The sequence below is a fragment of the Hyperoodon ampullatus genome (genome assembly GCF_949752795.1).
Source record: "Hyperoodon ampullatus genome assembly, chromosome: 8".
Lineage (NCBI taxonomy): Eukaryota > Metazoa > Chordata > Mammalia > Artiodactyla > Ziphiidae > Hyperoodon > Hyperoodon ampullatus.
Window position 1 is genome coordinate 31,478,050 of NC_136921.1, and position 18,883 is coordinate 31,496,932.

At 41.1% G+C, this 18,883-nt stretch overlaps 1 protein-coding gene across 4 annotated transcripts in view; it reads right to left on the reverse strand.

Annotated features, from left to right (window-relative positions):
- Window positions 1–18,883, reverse strand: part of PARD3B (par-3 family cell polarity regulator beta) — a gene marked incomplete at its 3' end in the record, with an annotated part of 1,052,967 nt that overhangs the window by 57,854 nt on the left and 976,230 nt on the right. For all 4 annotated transcript variants that reach the window (XM_079710158.1, XM_079710159.1, XM_079710156.1 and 1 more), the window contains one exon: window positions 13,347–13,426. In XM_079710158.1, coding sequence (XP_079566284.1) covers window positions 13,347–13,426 — 80 coding nt within the window. The remainder of the gene's footprint in view (window positions 1–13,346; window positions 13,427–18,883) is intronic.

The window sequence follows — 18,883 nt, forward strand, 5'->3', positions numbered from 1 at the left end:
AATTTCAACTCTTTCCAGTACCTTGCAAAACCCAGGCTGTCACACACTCTCATTTCTGGTAATGGGTCTGCATTTGCCTCAGATACATGCAAGCAATTAGTGGGCAGAAACCTTATCTGAGCAGTCACCACCCTGTCTTCGTTTTCAAGCAGTGGTCAAGTTCAAAGGCTACTAGTGATGCCCCAGAACATATTGTTGGTGGCGAGTAGCCACTGAGAATTGCCAGGCTCCTACCTATTTAACACGTGATTCTGTCTTCAACTGTAAGCGTCAGTTCTGCTGACTCTCGAGTGGTACAACCTTCTGTTGGCATAAGCCCCAATCACTTCAATCTAGGCTTAATTAAAGACTTGGAATATAAGGAAGAACACATAATGAATGCTGCTCTTTTTGTACCAACCATTCCCACATTTGTGCCACAAATGTTTGCCTTTGCTAGTAATAATGGAGCTGGACCAAGGTGTTTCCCAGCATTCTGACTGAGGTCATGGGGCCTGTGTCACATAAAATCCAGGGCACAGATGGGCTTCTGTGGCACCTCCATGGCAATCAACTGCCAAAGCTCTCTTCTTCGGACTTGAAGCAGCAGAGTCAATAGAAGCCATCCCTCCATGGTTATCTGGCATTTGCATCTCACCATGTCCCCTGAGGATCTGCGGGAAAGAAGCAACAATACTTTCCTGGCTATAAAAATTGCTGAAGTGGAAACAGCTAGTGTCTCTTTTTAAACACTAGCATGACAAAGAGACAGTCTTTAAAAAAGAGCACGGTTTAAAAGATATTTCAGCTGGAAGGAGGTGGGTGTTTATTATGCTAAAGGGGAACTCTGCGGTTCATGGACGCTGTTCTTAGTCATTCTGAAGCCTATTAGGGGTTGGTTCATTTTCATGTCCCACAGTTATATACTGTGGTGATTTAGGGTGGGGTCAGCACAGCGAGGGTGGCCTTAGTAGAGGATGATCACTGAATGCTTCTCTCCTGCCTGTTTACAGCCAGCCTAGCACAAGACAACTTGATTCATGGAGATCCTGTAGGTTTCAGAGGTAGAAAGAGCTGCACTGAATCCAAAATCTGCTACATATTCTGTGTGCAACTCTGGCCATACCACTTTGCATCTCTGAACCTCAGTTTCTTCATCCATAAAATAGGGATAATACTATTTATTTCAGGATTGCTACAAGAAATAAATGAACTCAAACATTTAAAGAGCCCACTAGAATTCTTGAAGCATAATGAATACTTAAGAAATATTGGTTCCACCCCATGCCCCGTCACAAGTGTTTCTGCGGAAGGGCAGTGCAGAGTGCAATCTGGGGGCTGGGGACCTGGTCTACGCACTTGGGGTTTGTAGCCTTTGTACATGCACAACCCTAGGCTGAGCTGTTTACATCCTTATTTACGTTCCCAATAGGAACAGAATTATTGTTGTAAGGAAAATGTGGCCATCTTGTTTTTACTTAGGGAAAACTTATCACCATGATATAAGAATGAAAATGATATGCTTCAAAAGTATTTTTCTTTTTTTCTCACAAATTCCCTACTATTTGTCTCATTGTATTTTATTATGATTTTTTTAACCCTTGAAGGGTTCAACATTTTTCATTTTTTAGAGCCCTAAAAGACAATGAACATGGGTGAATTTTTAATGTGACCTTAAATATCTTCCTTCCCATGAACTCATGCTACTCATGAAAAAAGCTGAGGTATTCCAACCTCTGCCTAACTTGTCCGTGTTAGAGGTGTGGTAAAGCAAAGTAAAAAAGACCTTGGAAACCAGAAAGAACTGAGTTTGAATTCTGATTCCATTCTGACTCTGCCACTTCAAGGATGGATTTTTTAAATTTAAAAAAATGAGCATCTTAACGACTACAACCCAGTTGGATGGCGAGGATAAAATGAGACCATGCATGTAAAATACACAGCACATGGTAGGTGCTCGGTATAGTTTATGACACTCCCCTTACTTCCTTTGCCTTAATTGCTCTTAGTTTGATTTTCTTTTCAAATACAATTGGCTAGTGTAGGAATAAACATGACATCTTGGAAACAATTTAGGTGCAGAATTTGGTACATAAAAATGGAAACTAAATGCATGTGTTCATGCATTTGGGAGGCACTTTTTTTCTTTAAACATCTTTATTGGAGTATAATTGCTTTACAATGGTGTGTTAGTTTCTGCTGTATAACAAAGTGAATCAGCAATACATAAACATATATCTCCATATCTCCTCCCTCTTGCATCTCCCTCCCACTCTCCCTATCCCACCCCTCTAGGTGGACACAAATCACAGAGCTGATCTCCCTGTGCTATGTGGCTGCTTCCCACTAGCTATCTGTTTTACGTTTGATAGTGTATATATGTCCATGCCACTCTCTCACTTCGCCCCAGCTTACCCTTCCCCCTCCCCGTGTCCTCAAGTCCATTCTCTACGCCTGCATCTTTATTCTTGTCCTGCCCCTAGGTTCTTCAGAACCATTTTTTTAAAGATTCCATATATATGTGTTAGCATACGGTATTTATTTTTCTCTTTCTGACTTACATCACTCTGTATGACAGACTCTAGGTCCATCTGCCTCACTACAAATAACTCAATTTCGTTTCTTTTTATGGCTGAGTAATATTCCATTGTATATATGTACCACATCTTCTTTATCCATTCATCTGTTGATGGACACTTAGCCATGTCCTGGCTATTGTAAATAGAGCTGCAATGAACATTTTGGTACATGACTCTTTTTGAATTATGGTTTTCTCAGGGTATATGCCCAGTAGTGGAATTGCTGGGTCGTATGGTAGTTCTATATTTAGTTTTTTAAGGAACCTCCATACTGTTCTCCATAGTGGCTGTATCAACTTACATTCCCACCAATAGTGCAGGAGGGTTCCCTTTTCTCCACAGCCTCTCCAGCATTTATTGTTTGTAGATTTTTTGATGATGGCCATTCTGACCAGTGTGAGGTGATACCTCATTGTAGTTTTGATTTGCATTTCTCTAATGATTAGTGATGTTGAGCATTCTTTCACGTGTTTGTTGGCAATCTGTATATCTTCTTTGGAGAAATGTCAATTTAGGTCTTCTGCCCATTTTTGGATTGGGTTGTTTGTTTTTTTGATATTGAGCTGCATGAGCTGTTCATATATTTTGGAGATTAATCCTTTGTCAGTTGCTTCATTTGCAAATATTTTCTCCCATTCAGAGGGTTGTCTTTTTGTCTTGTTTGTAGTTTCCTTTGCTTTGCAAAAGCTTTTAAGTTTCATTAGGTCCCATTTGTTTATTTTTGTTTTTATTTCCATTTCTCTAGGAGGTAGGTCAAAAAGGATCTTACTGTGATGTATGTCATAGAATGTTCTGCCTCTGTTTCCCTCTAAGAGTTTGATGGTGTCTGGCCTTACATTTACGTCTTTAATCCATTTTGAGTTTCTTTTTGTGTGTGGTGTTAGGGAGTGTTCTAATTTCATTCTTTTACATGTAGATGTCCAGTTTTCCCAGCACCATTTATTGAAGAGGCTGTCCATTCTCCCCTGTATATTCTTGGGGAGGCACTCATTTTTTATCCAAGATCCCTGCATGTTTTGGTGATGTCATGTCACTTCAAATAATCATAAAGCACAGGCCTCACAAATACATACAAACCAGATATTACAACGAATTAATATACTTGGTTTATTCAGAGTGTCTATGCCTGCAGTAGGTTGATGCCAGGACAAAACCTGTATACAGCAAACCCAGGAACTTGGGCCAAGAGACAGTAGCAAATGGCTGGAGAGATGTAGAAGATGGGGAGGCAGGTGCAGAGGGAGAGCGCTACATCATGCATAACAGCTGGGCGCAGTCAAGAAACTCACCACAGTAATTCCAGTGCACGGAACTTTTGGAGGTAGATGGTAGAATGGCCATACAATAGGCAAATATCAAGAATGACCAAAGAATATGAGAAATTAGAGATAAAGAAACACTCTAAGTAGCTTCCTATGCACAAAATAACCTTCTTTTCTTTCCTTTTGGCTGGAGAATCGGGAAATAAATGCTAAAACTTTAAAAACTATGTGCAGAAGGGAAAACACGGATGTCAGCTTACCAGTCCTAACATGTTTCAAGTTCAAGATAATGCCAGATTTATCACTCTATTTGAAATAGCAAGCACATCTTCTTCTTCTTCTAAAAAGAGTGCTTAACAAATATGTAACAGTTTAGGAATTTCTATGGAAAATGAGGGAAAAGTAAAAATCTATGGAATTTAATACATGTGGTCCATCAAGATTCATTTAAAACATGCAAATAAAAGCTACAATGAGGTACCATCTCACACCAGTCAGAATGGCCATCATTAAAAAGTCTACAAATAACAAATACTGGAGAGGGTGTGGAGAAAAGGGAACCCTCCTACACTGTTGGTGGAAACGTAAGTTGGTGCAGCCACTATGGAAAACAGTATGGAGGTTCCTTAAAAAACTAAAAATAGAATTACCACATAATCCAGCAATCCCACTCCTGGGCATATTTCCAGACAAAACTCTAATTCAAAAAGATACATGTACTCCTATGTTCATAACAGCACTATTCACAATAGCCAAGACATGGAAGCAACCTAAATACCCATCGACAGATGAATGGATAAAGAAGATGTCATATGTATATACTATGAAATACTACTCAGCCATAAAAAAGAATGAAATAATGCCATTTGCAGCAACATGGATGCAACTAGAGATTGTTATACGAAGTGGGGTAAGTCAGAAAGAAAAAGACAAATACCATATGATATCACTTATATGTGGAATATAAATATGCCACAAATGAACCTATTTACAAAACAGAAACAGACTCACAGGCATAGAGAACAGACTTGTGGTTGCCAAGGGGGCGTGGTGGGGGGGAGGGACGGACTGGGAACTCGGGGTTAGTAGATGCAAACTATTACATATAGAATGGATAAACAACAATGTCCTACTGTAGAGCACAGGGAACTCTATTCAGTACCCTGGGATAAACCATAATGGAAAAGAATATAAAAAAGAATGTATATATGTGTATAACTGAGTTACTTTGCTGTACAGCAGAAATTAACCCAACGTCGTAATTCAACCATACTTCAATAAAAAAAAGATTCATTTAAAACAATTCTGGGGACATCAGTACTGTAATGGGTCCGAACTTGTTTTAAACCACTAACATTCTAACTAAACTCATAATGGAGGCCTTCGACTGAATAATTAATATCAAATATTCCAGCTGGCATCAAGGATATATTGGCTATGAGGAAATGATAAAAAGTTTGATTAAAATGGACTTTTATCCGAGGAACTAAGTGACATAAAAATGATATGGCTGTAGCATTAACCCCCTGATCTCAGCTGTTTGGCATCTTCAGGCTGTATTACATGCTAGGGCTTTTTGCATTTTTCAGGAAGTTGGAGTTGACATCTTGAGAGACATCTTAATCTCACCAAGAATTAAATTGCTGCTAATTCATCATTTTGTCCTCTGCGTTAAGAGTGCGGTGGTAGAGGGGCCAGTCAAATAGGCAGCTTACTCTACAGGGCAGGGGTAGGAGAGACTAGATTTTCAGGGACTGAGGAGAAAGGATGAGAAATTTGAATCTGGTGGGTTCAAAGAGCTCCATTGATTTTCAAAAGCATTAAACTCTGTCACATGCAGATGTGGGAGATGCGCGAAAGACAAGTTCCTCAGCCCATCTTAGCTTGCCTGCAAAGTCAGAGCAGCAGTCATAGACAGAGATGCTGAGAGGTAGCTTTTCACTGCAAGAAAGGGCTGTTCCGATAAAGTTGTGCCACAAGGAAGGTGTTGGGGAGACCGGTCTTGATTTGTAGGATCTAGATGAAATGCGACAGGGCTCCATCTAGAGACTTGCTGAGAGAAAGTACTAACTGTAATGGCCTCAAACCCTGGATGAACATTCGACCAGCTGCCAGGGCTGTGGCGAGCAGTACATATATTTTCATGAAACATCTTATTTGACAAACTGGCCTTGTGGCAGAGAGACGTACTCGATTAGGCAGTATGGAGACTTTGTCAACTTCTACAGATCCACGTAGCCAAACTTCCACCCGCACCGGACACACGCTCACACATATATACACCTGCTGACTGCTCAAGTTTTCACTGAACTCACTGAATCACGACCTCCGTTAGCTTCAGCAACGACCCGGACTGTGCCATTGGTGGAGAGCTCTGCAGAACTCGAATGTTACTGCCATCTGCTTAGCAAGGGCTAGAAAACAAGGCAAGGTCAGCAAAGGAAAATTCAATAGCTACGAGCAGAGCAGAAGATAACTGGAGATGAGAACGAGAAATCAGAGAGGGAGAGTGTCCTTAAGCAGTGAGGTAAACGACTCTGTGGATAATGTAACCTAGTGGGCGCTGTGCATGTTACTGGCTTCAAAGTTAGCCGTGCACTTGGGATGGGAGTCTTCTTGGGGCTGGGCAACGGCACAGACAGACGAGAAACCCAAAACCCACAAAGTGAACTAACTGAAACTTTAAAGGGGAAGTATGCTCTTAACGGCATGTTCTTCTGATCTGGACACGGTCCTAACCAGCACCAAAACACTGGGAACACACTTAGAAAGCGAGTTTATTCTGGGTTCCTAGGAAGCAAGCAGAAGCTGTTAGCTCCTTCTAGAGTTGCTCTTTCTACCCCAAATCAGTTCTAGTATGTTGCTTCTCATTACACAGCCATGCTCTAGCTGCTTGAGCTGTTCAGAGAGACGTTTCTTCCCCGTCAAGTAACTCATGGAATCCGGGTGACAGCACCATCAGGACCAGAAGCCACATCTGGCCTGAGCAGGCCTCTGTCCTGCATGAGTCTTGGGAAAGCGAGTCTCTCTCCTCGGGAGTGCTAATGCAGATTTCCACCAGAAAATTTATCGCCATTATTTTTCTTCTGGGTAGATATTAATCTTAATCTCAAAGAACCAAAGTACCAATTTGCAGATACTGCTTTTTCAACTCTCAGGAGTGTTCTAACAAAACAGGATTCCCTTCTTGGTAGGCAAAGTCTATTGCTTAATGTTCATCTAGCAATTACACATTAAACTGTTCATATTTCAAGGGAAGGACCCCAGGGAATGGGAAAAGAATTGATTTTATGACAGCATGGCAGAAACAGTTGAAAGGCATTACCAAGCCTGTCTGTTAGTAATTCTGTGCTGTATACAAAGATGAATAAAATACGGTCCCTGTCCTCGAAGGCACTTACACTTTAGTGAGAATGAGAAGCAGGTCAGCAAATAAGACGAGGGCATGGGATAATCGCAGAGCATGGATGTGACTCGGAGCTGGATGACCTGAGCCCCAGAAGTTAATTGTACAAACTTGCAGCCAGACTGCCTGGGTTCAAATCCCAACTCTGCCACTTCCAGCTGTTGAACTTGGGCAATTTCACTTAATCTCTCTCTGCCTGTGTCCTTGCCTATGAAATGAGGATAATAATAGGGTTGGTGTTGAGTCATAGGATTGTTGTGAGCATTAAGTCCGTCAGTGGATACAAAGCATTTAGAAGAGTGCCTGGTACATGCTAAGTGCTCAACGGGAGTTAACTATTTGGAAGTCTGGGCTTTACTGATTCCAGGGAAAAGGGACATTCTCATGGGAAAATCAATACTCTTCCTGGAAAATAGTGCCCTAAAATAAATGGTCAAAAAATCTTGGGAGGAATTGTTTCCTACAACTTACTTATATAAAAACAAATCTATTCCCATCTTTGTACCCATATATTAAAAACTTACTGTATACATGGTCCTAGGTTGGGTCCTGTTGATAGGTGTAAAAAATGATGCATATAAAACAATATCCTTTCTTCCAAGGGATTTATAATCCAATAGTGGTGGAAAGTGGCAGCAAAGAATCAATATCTAATTCAAGGTGTTTTCAATGGCTCTGGTAAAGTGCTAAATCAATGTTATGGAAGTTGAAAGAAGGAAGAGCTAAAGAAAGATGGCAGAGGGCTTGGGTTGTGGCATGGGGGCTTTGTGGTCTCTTGGAGGTAGAAGGATGGGTACGTCAAGCAGCAGCTGTAACTGGAGTCACAATAAGAGTGAGATAGGAAGGTTCATTTTGGATTCATCATCGTAGTGATGAGAACTGAACCTATAAGAATAGAGGAGGCAGCTCAGAGAGAATCCACATAAAGAAAAGGGCTGGAAAGAATAGAGACATGTGTGTGTATAACTGAGTTGCTTTGCTGTGCACCTGAAACTAACCCAACATTGTACATCAACTCTACTCCAGTATAAAATAAAAATTAGGGAAAAAAAAAGAAAGAAAAGGGCTGGAAAGAATAGATACATGTATATGTATAACTGAATCGCTTTGCTGTGCACCTGAAACTAACACGACATTGTACATCAATGCTACTCCAGTATAAAATAAAAATTAAAAAAGAAAGAAAGAAAGAAAGAAAGAAAAGGGCTGGAAGCAGAGTCCGCTGGAAGCATCAGTGACATGTTCAGAAGCCTGGGGCAAGAGTCAAGAGCTCAGTGGGTGGTGTGGAAATAGAGCCACTTTTTCCTAAAACAGGAAAATGGGAATTGGAGGAGGAAGGAGGGTTAAGGGAAGATCTTTGTTTTCTCTGATGGACTAAAGTCAAGCTCAGGGGCGGGTAGTCCTGCCACCTGAGCCCTGCTCAGCTATGAGTCACTACAGCTGTAGGCTCAGTCAGCACTGTCCAGTCCTGAGACAACAAGAGTATTTTCGCGGTATCTCAGGACTTGCCCGCACTGGTCCAGAGAGTGCTGCTGCCTCACCATATCTGTCCTAGGAGCAAGAACATCATGTCCAGCCTTGCTGGTTAACTCATACTGGGTGGGTTTCCACCACCGGGGAGACACTGGGTCTGCATCTAAGTCTTGTTGGCCAGGGGCCGTAGCCTCTTGCCTAGACCCGAGTTAGCGCCTATATCCCTGATATGGCCTCCCTATTTATAAGAATTGCTGTCTCCCAGCATGTCCACAGCACAGCTTATCATTCAGATCACTTCAGTTTGCTGTGCCCTCTTCCCTGATCATCCGGACTGCTGGTCCTTCCCTAGGAGTTGGCTAATCCTTCAGCCGCAGTTATGCCCCCTGCATATCTCCATGAGCTGCTGGCACTCCCCTTCTCCACGCTGAGGAATTCCCAGTGAACTGTGCAGCTGAGCCTATGCATTCACAGTAGTAGGCAGGGCGAGGAAAGCAATTGCCAAGGGCTTAAAGATGCAGCTGAGAGAGGGGTAGTTGACTATGTAGGGTGCCCAAGAAGCCTGCGAGAATGAGCTCTGCTGTACAGGTTTGACTCATAAAAGAAAGGAACACGTCATCCCCAGAGAGAAAATTAAAAAGAACTAACAATATAAAAAGAATCCTTAAAACATGTCAGGCAGGCTCTTCACTAAGGGTTTTGCTTGTATCCTTCGTATTTAATACTCATACAGGCGCTGTACAGAGTCCCTAATATAATCCCCAATTTGCAGATTAAAGAACTGAGCCTGGACCAGTTGGATCCTTGCCCAAGGTCACCCAGGTGAGAAGTGATGGATGGGGCTGTAATTATGGCCTGACTCCAAGTCCATGCCTTCATGTCTCCCCTTGGGAAGCATGTGTTAGTGAAGACAGAGCAAGTCTGAATTGTAGGGAGAAGTTGAGGAACTAAGGTTGAATGTCTCAAGGCTGTAAAGGGAAGGAAGTGAGATCACCTTTAGAGATTGGGCTTGGGGGGCTGAGTCATCTTTGCAGAACTTAACGGGAGCAGAAAAGGTTTGGAATGGCCACCGTGGGGAGAGTCAAGGGAGTCGACAACACGACTAAAAGGAATTCTGGCCAGCAGCAGGGGCCCAGCTGGGGTTGGATAATGTGAATTTTGTAGTGGAACCAGTGAATGCTTTTATGAGTTTCTCCAGCAACCTTTCAGCACTCACGCATGTAGGACCACAGAAGAGATGTAGAGCCTTTGTGCTCCCTCCTCAGGACTCAACACTTGATTACAAGCCCGGAAGAGCAACATCATGTGCTGATGCACTGAGCCACCTGCAGAGAAGGGATAATGGGATCCCACGGGGCTGAAGGGTGGGCCAGGTGGGAATGATGGAGGCTTCAGATGGGAGAGGAGAGAGTTCACTTGCTGAACAGACGGACCTGGAGGAGGCCTGTAAAATCAGAATGGGGCCTGCGAGAATTGAAAGAGGCTGGGAGGCTGAAGTGAAAAAGAAGCTGTTTGCAAAAATATGCACGTTGTTGTTCACACATTAGAGCAGCCCGGGAAACAGCCACTTCCCTGCTCACCCGGGGTGAGGAATAATTTGTGTCAGGCAAGAAGAAGGGGATGCTGATTTTGCTCTCTTTACTACCAGAGAGAAGTGGGGGCTGGATAGGATGCTGAAACACTGGCCCTGGGAAAAGCCTGGTGCTCGCTAACGAGGCTGTAGTACAACCACGCTCCGCTTTCCAAAACAGCACCCTCAGGAGAGAAGAAATAAAGTCATTTTTCTTCAGAGGCAGAAGATTTAAAATTGCTTAACGATAACACTTAACATCGCTTAGCCCTTAGCCTTAGGCAACCTCATAACTAGCAAGTGCTGAGAATTATCTTTTTCCTGAACTGGCTAGGGTGCTGGCTTTATTTTGTCAGGTGTCATCCAGCCTGGCAGCAGGCTGCACGGCCTGCTTGAAAATGACAAGAGTTCCATGAAAGCATAGCAGGGTGTCCCTTGACTGGGGCTCCTCCCCAACTCCATGTGCTGGGGGGCATTTTCTCTCTGTGTTGATGGCTCCAAATTTGGCATATAAATCAACACTGTTGAGTTTGTCTTAAAACTCCTGTGATACACTCCACAAACAGCATAGGAACCAAATCAGTCCATAGCATATTAAGTCCCCTATAAGGTTGGCCACTGACTTCCTGTAGATAGAATTATTCCTATTTTTAATGAAAAATTTAACTCCATAAATATTTTAAAGCTCCCCACCTCTGTGACTAAGAGGGGATCTGGTGCCTACAGAGATGTGTTCGCCTCACTCCCCTGACAAAAGGAACAGTGGAGCTGGGGTGATTCAATTAAGTGGACAGTAAAATCTCTAGGGGCGGGAGAAGACTAGAAAGCCAGGGTAAATGTCACCGGCACACAGAAGCCAGTAGCTTGTCCCCTGCCTCGGCATTCTGCATCCTGTTGGGTAAATATGGACCCCCCCTCGATGGATTAGAGCATGTTGGTGGGGATACTTTGTATATCCCCCTTAGATAATTGAGATGGAAACTCAAGTTCAAGCCCCTACATTAAAAAACCAGTGCCAGGGACGTCTCATGCATTTGTCTGAGCCTTATTTATTCTCCATCATGACTCCTTCTTGCCAGGTAGCTAAAAAGGTGTGTTAGCACGTGCAGCTCATCACTTCTACCATTGTGTTACGTGTGTGAGTGCACTGTTCATCAAAACTGTTTTCAGTCTAAGATGCTTCGCTTTTGGCTACAGTTATATTCTCGGGGCTGGCAGGATTTTGTTAATTCATATATTGCGATGATAGCTCCAGAGCCACAAACAGCATCAACGTATTGCCTCTGTCAAAACACTCCCTCCACAGTGTTTAATCCTAAAATAGATGTGTTTAGAGTCAGCCATGGCTGAGCATTTCAGGGCTTATTCATTAAAAGAAATAGGAGTTGGAAATTCAGAGGACTTTATGTTAATCATTACTAATCTAAGCACTGGTTGCACTCTCACAAAAAGTTGTTTTGCTGCCTCCTGTCCTAGATGGTGGGTCCTTGTCTAGGTGTCTAGAGCCACGGCATCCCCAGTCTCCAGATTCTCAGGGCCTGATGCATAGTAGATGATCAGTAGATACTTGGGGAAGGAGTGAATGAGTGAAATTTGTTGAATTTCTCTACTTATAAATGCTATTTCTGTGCTTTTGATTTGTACACACACACAAAAAAAAAATCCATTTCCGCAGTCTGAGTACGAGTTGGCCAGAAAGACATTAAACTGTTTCCAGTTTTCCTTCTTCTTCCTATCCTAAGAATACAGTACTTTCCATCTGCCTTAACCACAATTTCCATGCACTTCAATACCGAAAGCCAGAAATTTTATATTTAAAATGAATTTTGGAGACTACTTCTATTTTTTAAAATGAAAACAAAATACTAAGCCAGGGAAAAAATAAGGAGAGGAAAGAAATCAAGGATGAGAAAAATAACTATGAGACAACATATAAAATGGGAAAACGGAGATAACTGTACAGGAGCTTTAAAAATATTTTATTTTGGGTATCCTGCCCAATCAGTGTTCAAAATTGGTTCTCTGCTAGATTTGAGATTTTATTACTTTTGAAAATCAACATACTATTTATAAGAGCAAATGGTCACTTGGGCTATGCCTGTTGTAATATTCGGGCTGTTATTTTTGTCATTTCACACGCAGAAATATAGCCAACATGCAACTCAAAACGGTAACCCAGCTCTGAGTTAGCACTTTAACAATTCAGTATGATGATAGAAAAGCTCTGCTTAGGGTCCTCCCCACCACCCCCCTCTTTAAAAGCAGATATTCTGTAACATTTTAGTTTTCTGCCTGGCATTAACCTTTCTTTGTTTTTTGTTTTCAAACTCACAAATTCTCACACTCTCAACTCACTCAACTCCCATAGTCACTGCACTGTATGTCATCTTGGAAAGGTTTCCTCTTTGTCATGTGCCATTGATTACAGACTAAAATTATTCTTCATCTCACAGATAAGAGCACAAACCTTTGAGAATTGTATCTCATTTTCAGGGGTGTCTAGTTACAGCATAAGTGGATCCTGTTAGGCCAGAATCACCAAGTGAACTTTCCCACGCAGCTGTCTTTTCCCCACACTGTGTCGGTGCCTCTCAGCAATATTTGCTTATTGCCCAAAGAACACGGTCATGTTCTAAATCAAGCAAAGAACCCCTTTCCAGGTTCATATTTCTCTCCTGCTTTTTAACACCCACATGAAGCTCCAGGGTTAAGGCTGGCATGCCCTTCCTTGTGGGTAATTCCTAGGACAGAGGATTTACTATTTCATTGTCCCTAAGCTGGGTACAGGCTGTTCAATACCATGTTTATAGCAATGGCTTAGGATTTCCATTCAGAATCCAATATTCTTGCTGACATGTTCAATTGCAATGATATACTATTTTCTTCCCTTAAAAAATAACCCACAAGTGTTTCAATTATTAGCACAGTTGTGAAGATGGCACGAGGGTTGTGGCAGATGCAGTAAGGCAAAATTATAACATACTCCCCATTTCAGAGCCAGATTTCTATTCCATGTGTATTTTCTGAAGACTTTATGTGCGGGTGGGATGGTGAGGGGAGACCCCTCAGTGATCTACCTGGGTAAAGAGGCGTACTGTCTCTCCATCCCCTCAAAGCGGAGGTTGTGTGCATTCCCATCTGGACCCTTTCCAGACACCTGTGGAGAGAAAAGTAATTAGAGATGAAGATCCATTATGCACCCTGGTTACTGACAATGCATCTCAAAATTGTAATCACTGCACAAATGCTGCTGCTGCCTGCCAAAAATTAACCACGGGAAATCAGGCAAGAACTCAGCATCGTTATAGGAATTGATGATCGAGCTACAAACATGGCATTTAACGACAAAGTCACTTCTTTCGAAAAAAGGGTCATTGTCAAACTGACTCCCTCCTGTCACCATGCCAGGGATATTCTGTAGATTGTTAAGAGGGCTTTTTTTTTTTTCTTTCAAAATGGCTTTAGTTTGCAGAACAGCTTTAGACTGGCAGGAAAATTGAGAAGATAGTACAGAGGGTTCCCATATAGTCTGCACCCAGTTTCCCTATAACTAACATCTCATATTCCTATGGTATATTTCTTACAATTAATAAATCAATATTAATACAGTATTGTTAACTCAAGTTCATAGTTTATTCAGATTTTATCTATTTTTTTTTTCTGTTCAGGATCCCATTCAGGACACCATATTACATTTAGTCATCATGTCTCCTTAGGCTCCTCTTGGCTGTGATAAGAGTGTATACTTTCCACGAAACCTTTCTTTACTACCTGGGATCGGTGGCAAGCAGCTACCTCTTCCACAGCTTCTACGAAGCCCTCTCTGATCACCTGAGCCTCACTGAGCCTGCTCCCTTATAAACAAACACAGAGAAGTGACAAACTATTTTCAATCTAGTGTTGGTCTTTATTGGTTTTTGTCCCTTCCTATGTACTTCCTGTGTTCACCTCTCTTCAGGTCTCTTCCACCAGCCTCTGAGATTCTGATGGGCACTGAGTGACTGGCCCCAGTAGGTTCTCAATAAAGTGTGTTAGTGCCATGAATCTAAAGACTTTACATATAGTCTTTCTGTATCTATCATACCAACTAAAGACACATATGGGATGAACATGGTATTTGAAGGTACTTGGTGACCGATCAATTCCTCACTTGTTCCCGTCAACAGGTGGTTTATGGCCACTCTTGTGCTAGGGTAGCTCTCATATAATGGGCATGGAAGGGGTAAATAGAAAACCTGGCCTCTTATAATGGAGGGGAAGGGAGAGTTTGCTAATAAGCATAGGAAGTAACAGTGTCAAGGTTGTAGAGGAAATTTTTCTGGGTAGTACTCAAGCTGGAATTTATTTTCCTCCTAGGAAAAGTCCCAGCTCTCTATGCAACCACCATCCCAGCTTGGGTGGTGTGTGTAGGGAGGGTTTGTCAGGGGAGGTGTTGCAAAACGAGAATATATGCACATTTAGAGTTAAGAAAGACTATTCCTGGTGTCACATTATTACAGGAGGCCCTTAGGAGTGTGCCCTGTAACACCTCTTTATATTTCACCAATACATGGAACAGGAGCACCTGGCATTATCTGAGAGGTTGACAGCCCAATAGCTACCTAGGTAGGATGAAGATTGCACTTACAGCTTTAGAAGCAACTACAGAGAGACAGAATTTTCTGCATTAGGATAAAGCCCTGATTTAAACTGCTAACCTTTTTAACAAAAACTAGGGGCAAGGATGGTGTCAGACAGTTAGGGGATAAATAAATGGCACAGAAAAGGAAGCGATGGATAGAAGTATTGTCCCCAGTCACTCCTATCTAAGGTTTGTTTTGTTTTTGACCTATTTTTTTATGGAGGGAGAATTAATGTAAATACCAGAAATATGTTGAAGATTACTAATTGTGGTTGTTATAAAAACATCATGCTTCATTGCTGTAGATATAGAAGAATAAGGAATGAGGTGGGTCTTTTAGGAGACTGTGGGTAAAATAAAAATTAAAAAAAAGAAAAACATCTTATTTATGTATCCTTAGTATGGCTTTAGACATTTACAACTAATTTTTTTCACGTGGCCACAAAACTCCAAGTTAATACTTTCAGGGCCGTTATCTGAACTGGCCTGGCCTAATGACAGCAGTCAACATTCTGGTATCTCAGGAGGCAGCGCCCATGTGCTGTGGTTCTTCTGGTAAGCTGCTGGCATGCTAGATTCTGTGAAATGTAGGATGATCCTTATCCTTAAGCAACTTTTAGTCTTGTTGGGAAAACAAGGATCAGAAATGAAATAATTAAAGAGTGATGTAGGACAATGCATGAACCAATGTCATTCAGGATGTTACTAGCAGAAGCACAGATGAAGGTGTTTGGAAAGACTTCATGGAAGTAGAAGAGCGAAGGCCAGGTTTCAAAAGATGGATGGCATGCTTATACATCAAAAATTATTCTGTTCTTGAAAACAGTATGGAGGTTTCTCAAAAAAACTAAAAATAGGGTTACCATATGATCCAACAATCTCACTCCTGGGCATACATCTGGATGAAAGCTCTAATTCAAAAAGATACAGGCACCACAGTGTTCACTGCAGCACTATTTACAATAGCCAAGACATGGAAGCAACCTAAATGTCCATTAACAGATGAGTAGATAAAGAAGATGTGGGGTGTGTGTGTGTGTGTGTGTGTGTGTGTGTATACATATATATACATATATCTATATATGCATATATACATGTATATATATATATGGTGGAATATTACTCAGCCATAGAAAAGAATGAAATATTGCCATTTGCAGCAACATGGAAGGACCTAGAGATTATCATACTAAGTGAAGTAATTCAGACAGAGCAAGACAAATATCATATGGTATTGCTTATATGTGGAATCTAAAAAAATGATACAGATGAACTTATTTAGGAAACAGAAACAGACCCACAGACATAGAAAACAAGTTTATGGTTACCAAAGGGGAAGGAGGGGAGGGATAAATTGGGAGTATGAGAGTAAAATTGATAAACAACAAGGATTTGCCGTATAGCACAGATTCAATATCTTGTCATACACTATAATGGAAAAGAATCAAAAAAAGAACATAGATATACACATATATATGTATAACCGAATCATCATGCTGTACACCTGAAACTAACACAATATTGTAAATCAACTATACTTCAATTAAAAAATTATTCCATTCTTCACCAATTGTATATGTATTTGTGTGTTTAATACTGCAGCATCTTTAATACAATCGTTCAATTGGTAATTACTGAACACCTTCTGTATTCTAATGCCACACTAGGTACCACTTTCAAAACAATGAACAGAGGCTTGATTTCTTCATTGCTTTAAATATAAAAGAGACAGGCCTGCAAACAATTACAGTACAATGAGATCACCGCTGGAGTGTCAGTCTGAAGGAGGTAGTGGGAGTCTGAAGGAACAGATACCAGAGTCCACCTGGGAGAGTTGAAGACAGCTTCATGTGGGTGTTGAAGCTTCATCTAAAACTTGAATATGAATGAGGAGGAGTTTGTTAGGAGAAGGAGGGGGTAGGAGAAGCAGGAGAAGGCATTATCAGTAGACAGAACGAAAGTGAAACAACATGGAGGCATAAAAGGAGCACTGTGTTCCCAGGGAATGTCAAAATTTGGTAAAAGAAGAAACAGAGGCTCTAAGGAAAAGGATATTAGTAACAGTAGCAACAATATCAATGGTGCTACTATTATGGTTACAACAATATTATTGCCACTAGTGCAATTTTTTTTTTTATTAGTTTCTGCTTTATAACAAAGTGAATCAGTCATACATATGACCGCCTGGAGGGGTGGGATGGGGAGGGTGGGAGGGAGGGAGTGCAATTTTTTAAATTTTATTTTTTAGAGAAGTTTTAGGTTTGTAGCAAAATTGAGAGGAAAGTACAGAGAGTTCCCATATATATCATAGATCATCCTTTTGGTGTCATATCTAAAAATTCATCACCAAACTTAAGGTCATTTGGATTTTTTCCAATGTTATCTTCTAGGAGTTTTACAGTTTTGCATCTTACATTTAGGTCTGTGATAATTTTTGTGAAGACTATAAGGTCTGTGTCTAGATTCTTTTTTTCTTTCTTTTCTTTTCTTTCTTTTTTTTTTTTTTTTTGCATGTGGATGTTCAGTGTTTCCAGCACCATTTGTTGAAAAGACTATTTTTGCTCTATTATATTGCTTTTGCAACTTTGTCAAAGATCCGTTGACTGTGTTCCTGTGGGTCTATTTCTGGGCTCTCTATTCTGTTCCACTGATCTATTTGTTGATTTTTTCTCCAATACCATACTGTCTTGATTACTGTAGCTTTATAGTAAGTCTTGAAGTTGGGTAGTGTCTGTCCTCCAACTTTGTTCCTCTCATTCAACATTGTGTTGGCTATTCTGGGACTTTTGCCTCTCCACATAAACTTTAGAATCACTTTGTAACTTGCTGGGATTTTGATTGGGAGTACATTGAATATATAGATCAAGCTGGGAAGAGCTGACATATAGACAATATTGAGTCTACCCAAGAACATAGACTATCCAACACGGACTCTCCCTACATTTTTTAGTACTTCTTTGATTACTACAATTTAACACTTATTTGGCCCTTATTGAATGCCAAGTACAAGGCTAAATGTTTTATTTGCATTAGCCCATTCATTCCTCCCAAATATCCCCAATGGTTGCCCAATTTTGCACATGAGAAAACTAAGCAGTTGCCTAAGGTCATACAGCTAGGACACGGCATATCTGAGACAAGGTTCAGGTCTGTCTGATCCCAGAGTCCAAGCTCTGGAGAAAGTGCCATGGACTGGATTTTGGAGGAGCTCATGCCAAGGAACTTGATTTTACCATTAGTTGATGGTGAACCCACTGAGAAGTGATATTCCATAAGTGATAGCTCATATTGAACAGTCAGAGAGATTATTCTTGCCATAGTATGGAGGTTCCCGTGACAGTCTAAGTCAGAGATGATAAAGGCCTAAACAAGGGGCTATTCAAAAGGATGGAGACAAGGGAGCATCATAAAGATGTTAAAAGGGTAAATTTAATACAACTGACTGAGAATTAATGGGAAGGATGTGTCTGGAATCATGCCTAAGTTTCCAAACTTAGCAGCTAGGTGAATTTGATAACTGTTGCCAAGATGGGACTAAAAAAAGAACAGATTTAGGGGGTAGGGGTAGGGGTTGGAGGAGGGAACACTTAGATATATTAAGCTTGAGTTGGGACATCCAATGGAAATGTCTGAGAGATAACTGAGTATAAAATTTTGCGATGTAAAAGAAAAATCTGGACTAGAGATGTAGAATTGAGAAACATTCAGCCTATAGTTGGTACCTGAAACCTTGGAAAAGAATTAGACGGCCCAGGAAGAATCTACAGGGACAGAATAGAAGAAAAGACATGTGATGAAAAGAGAGAATACCAATAATAATCTTAGAAATACCGTAATTTAAGGGGCAGGCAAAAAAAAAAAAAAAAAAGTTAAACCCAGGAGGGAGTATGAGTAAAAGTTGTTGGTCAAGAAGAGAGCAAGGAGAGAACGTTCACAGGAATTAAGGGAAAAGAATTCCACGAAAGAGGGAGTGGTTCACAGTGTCAAAAGCAG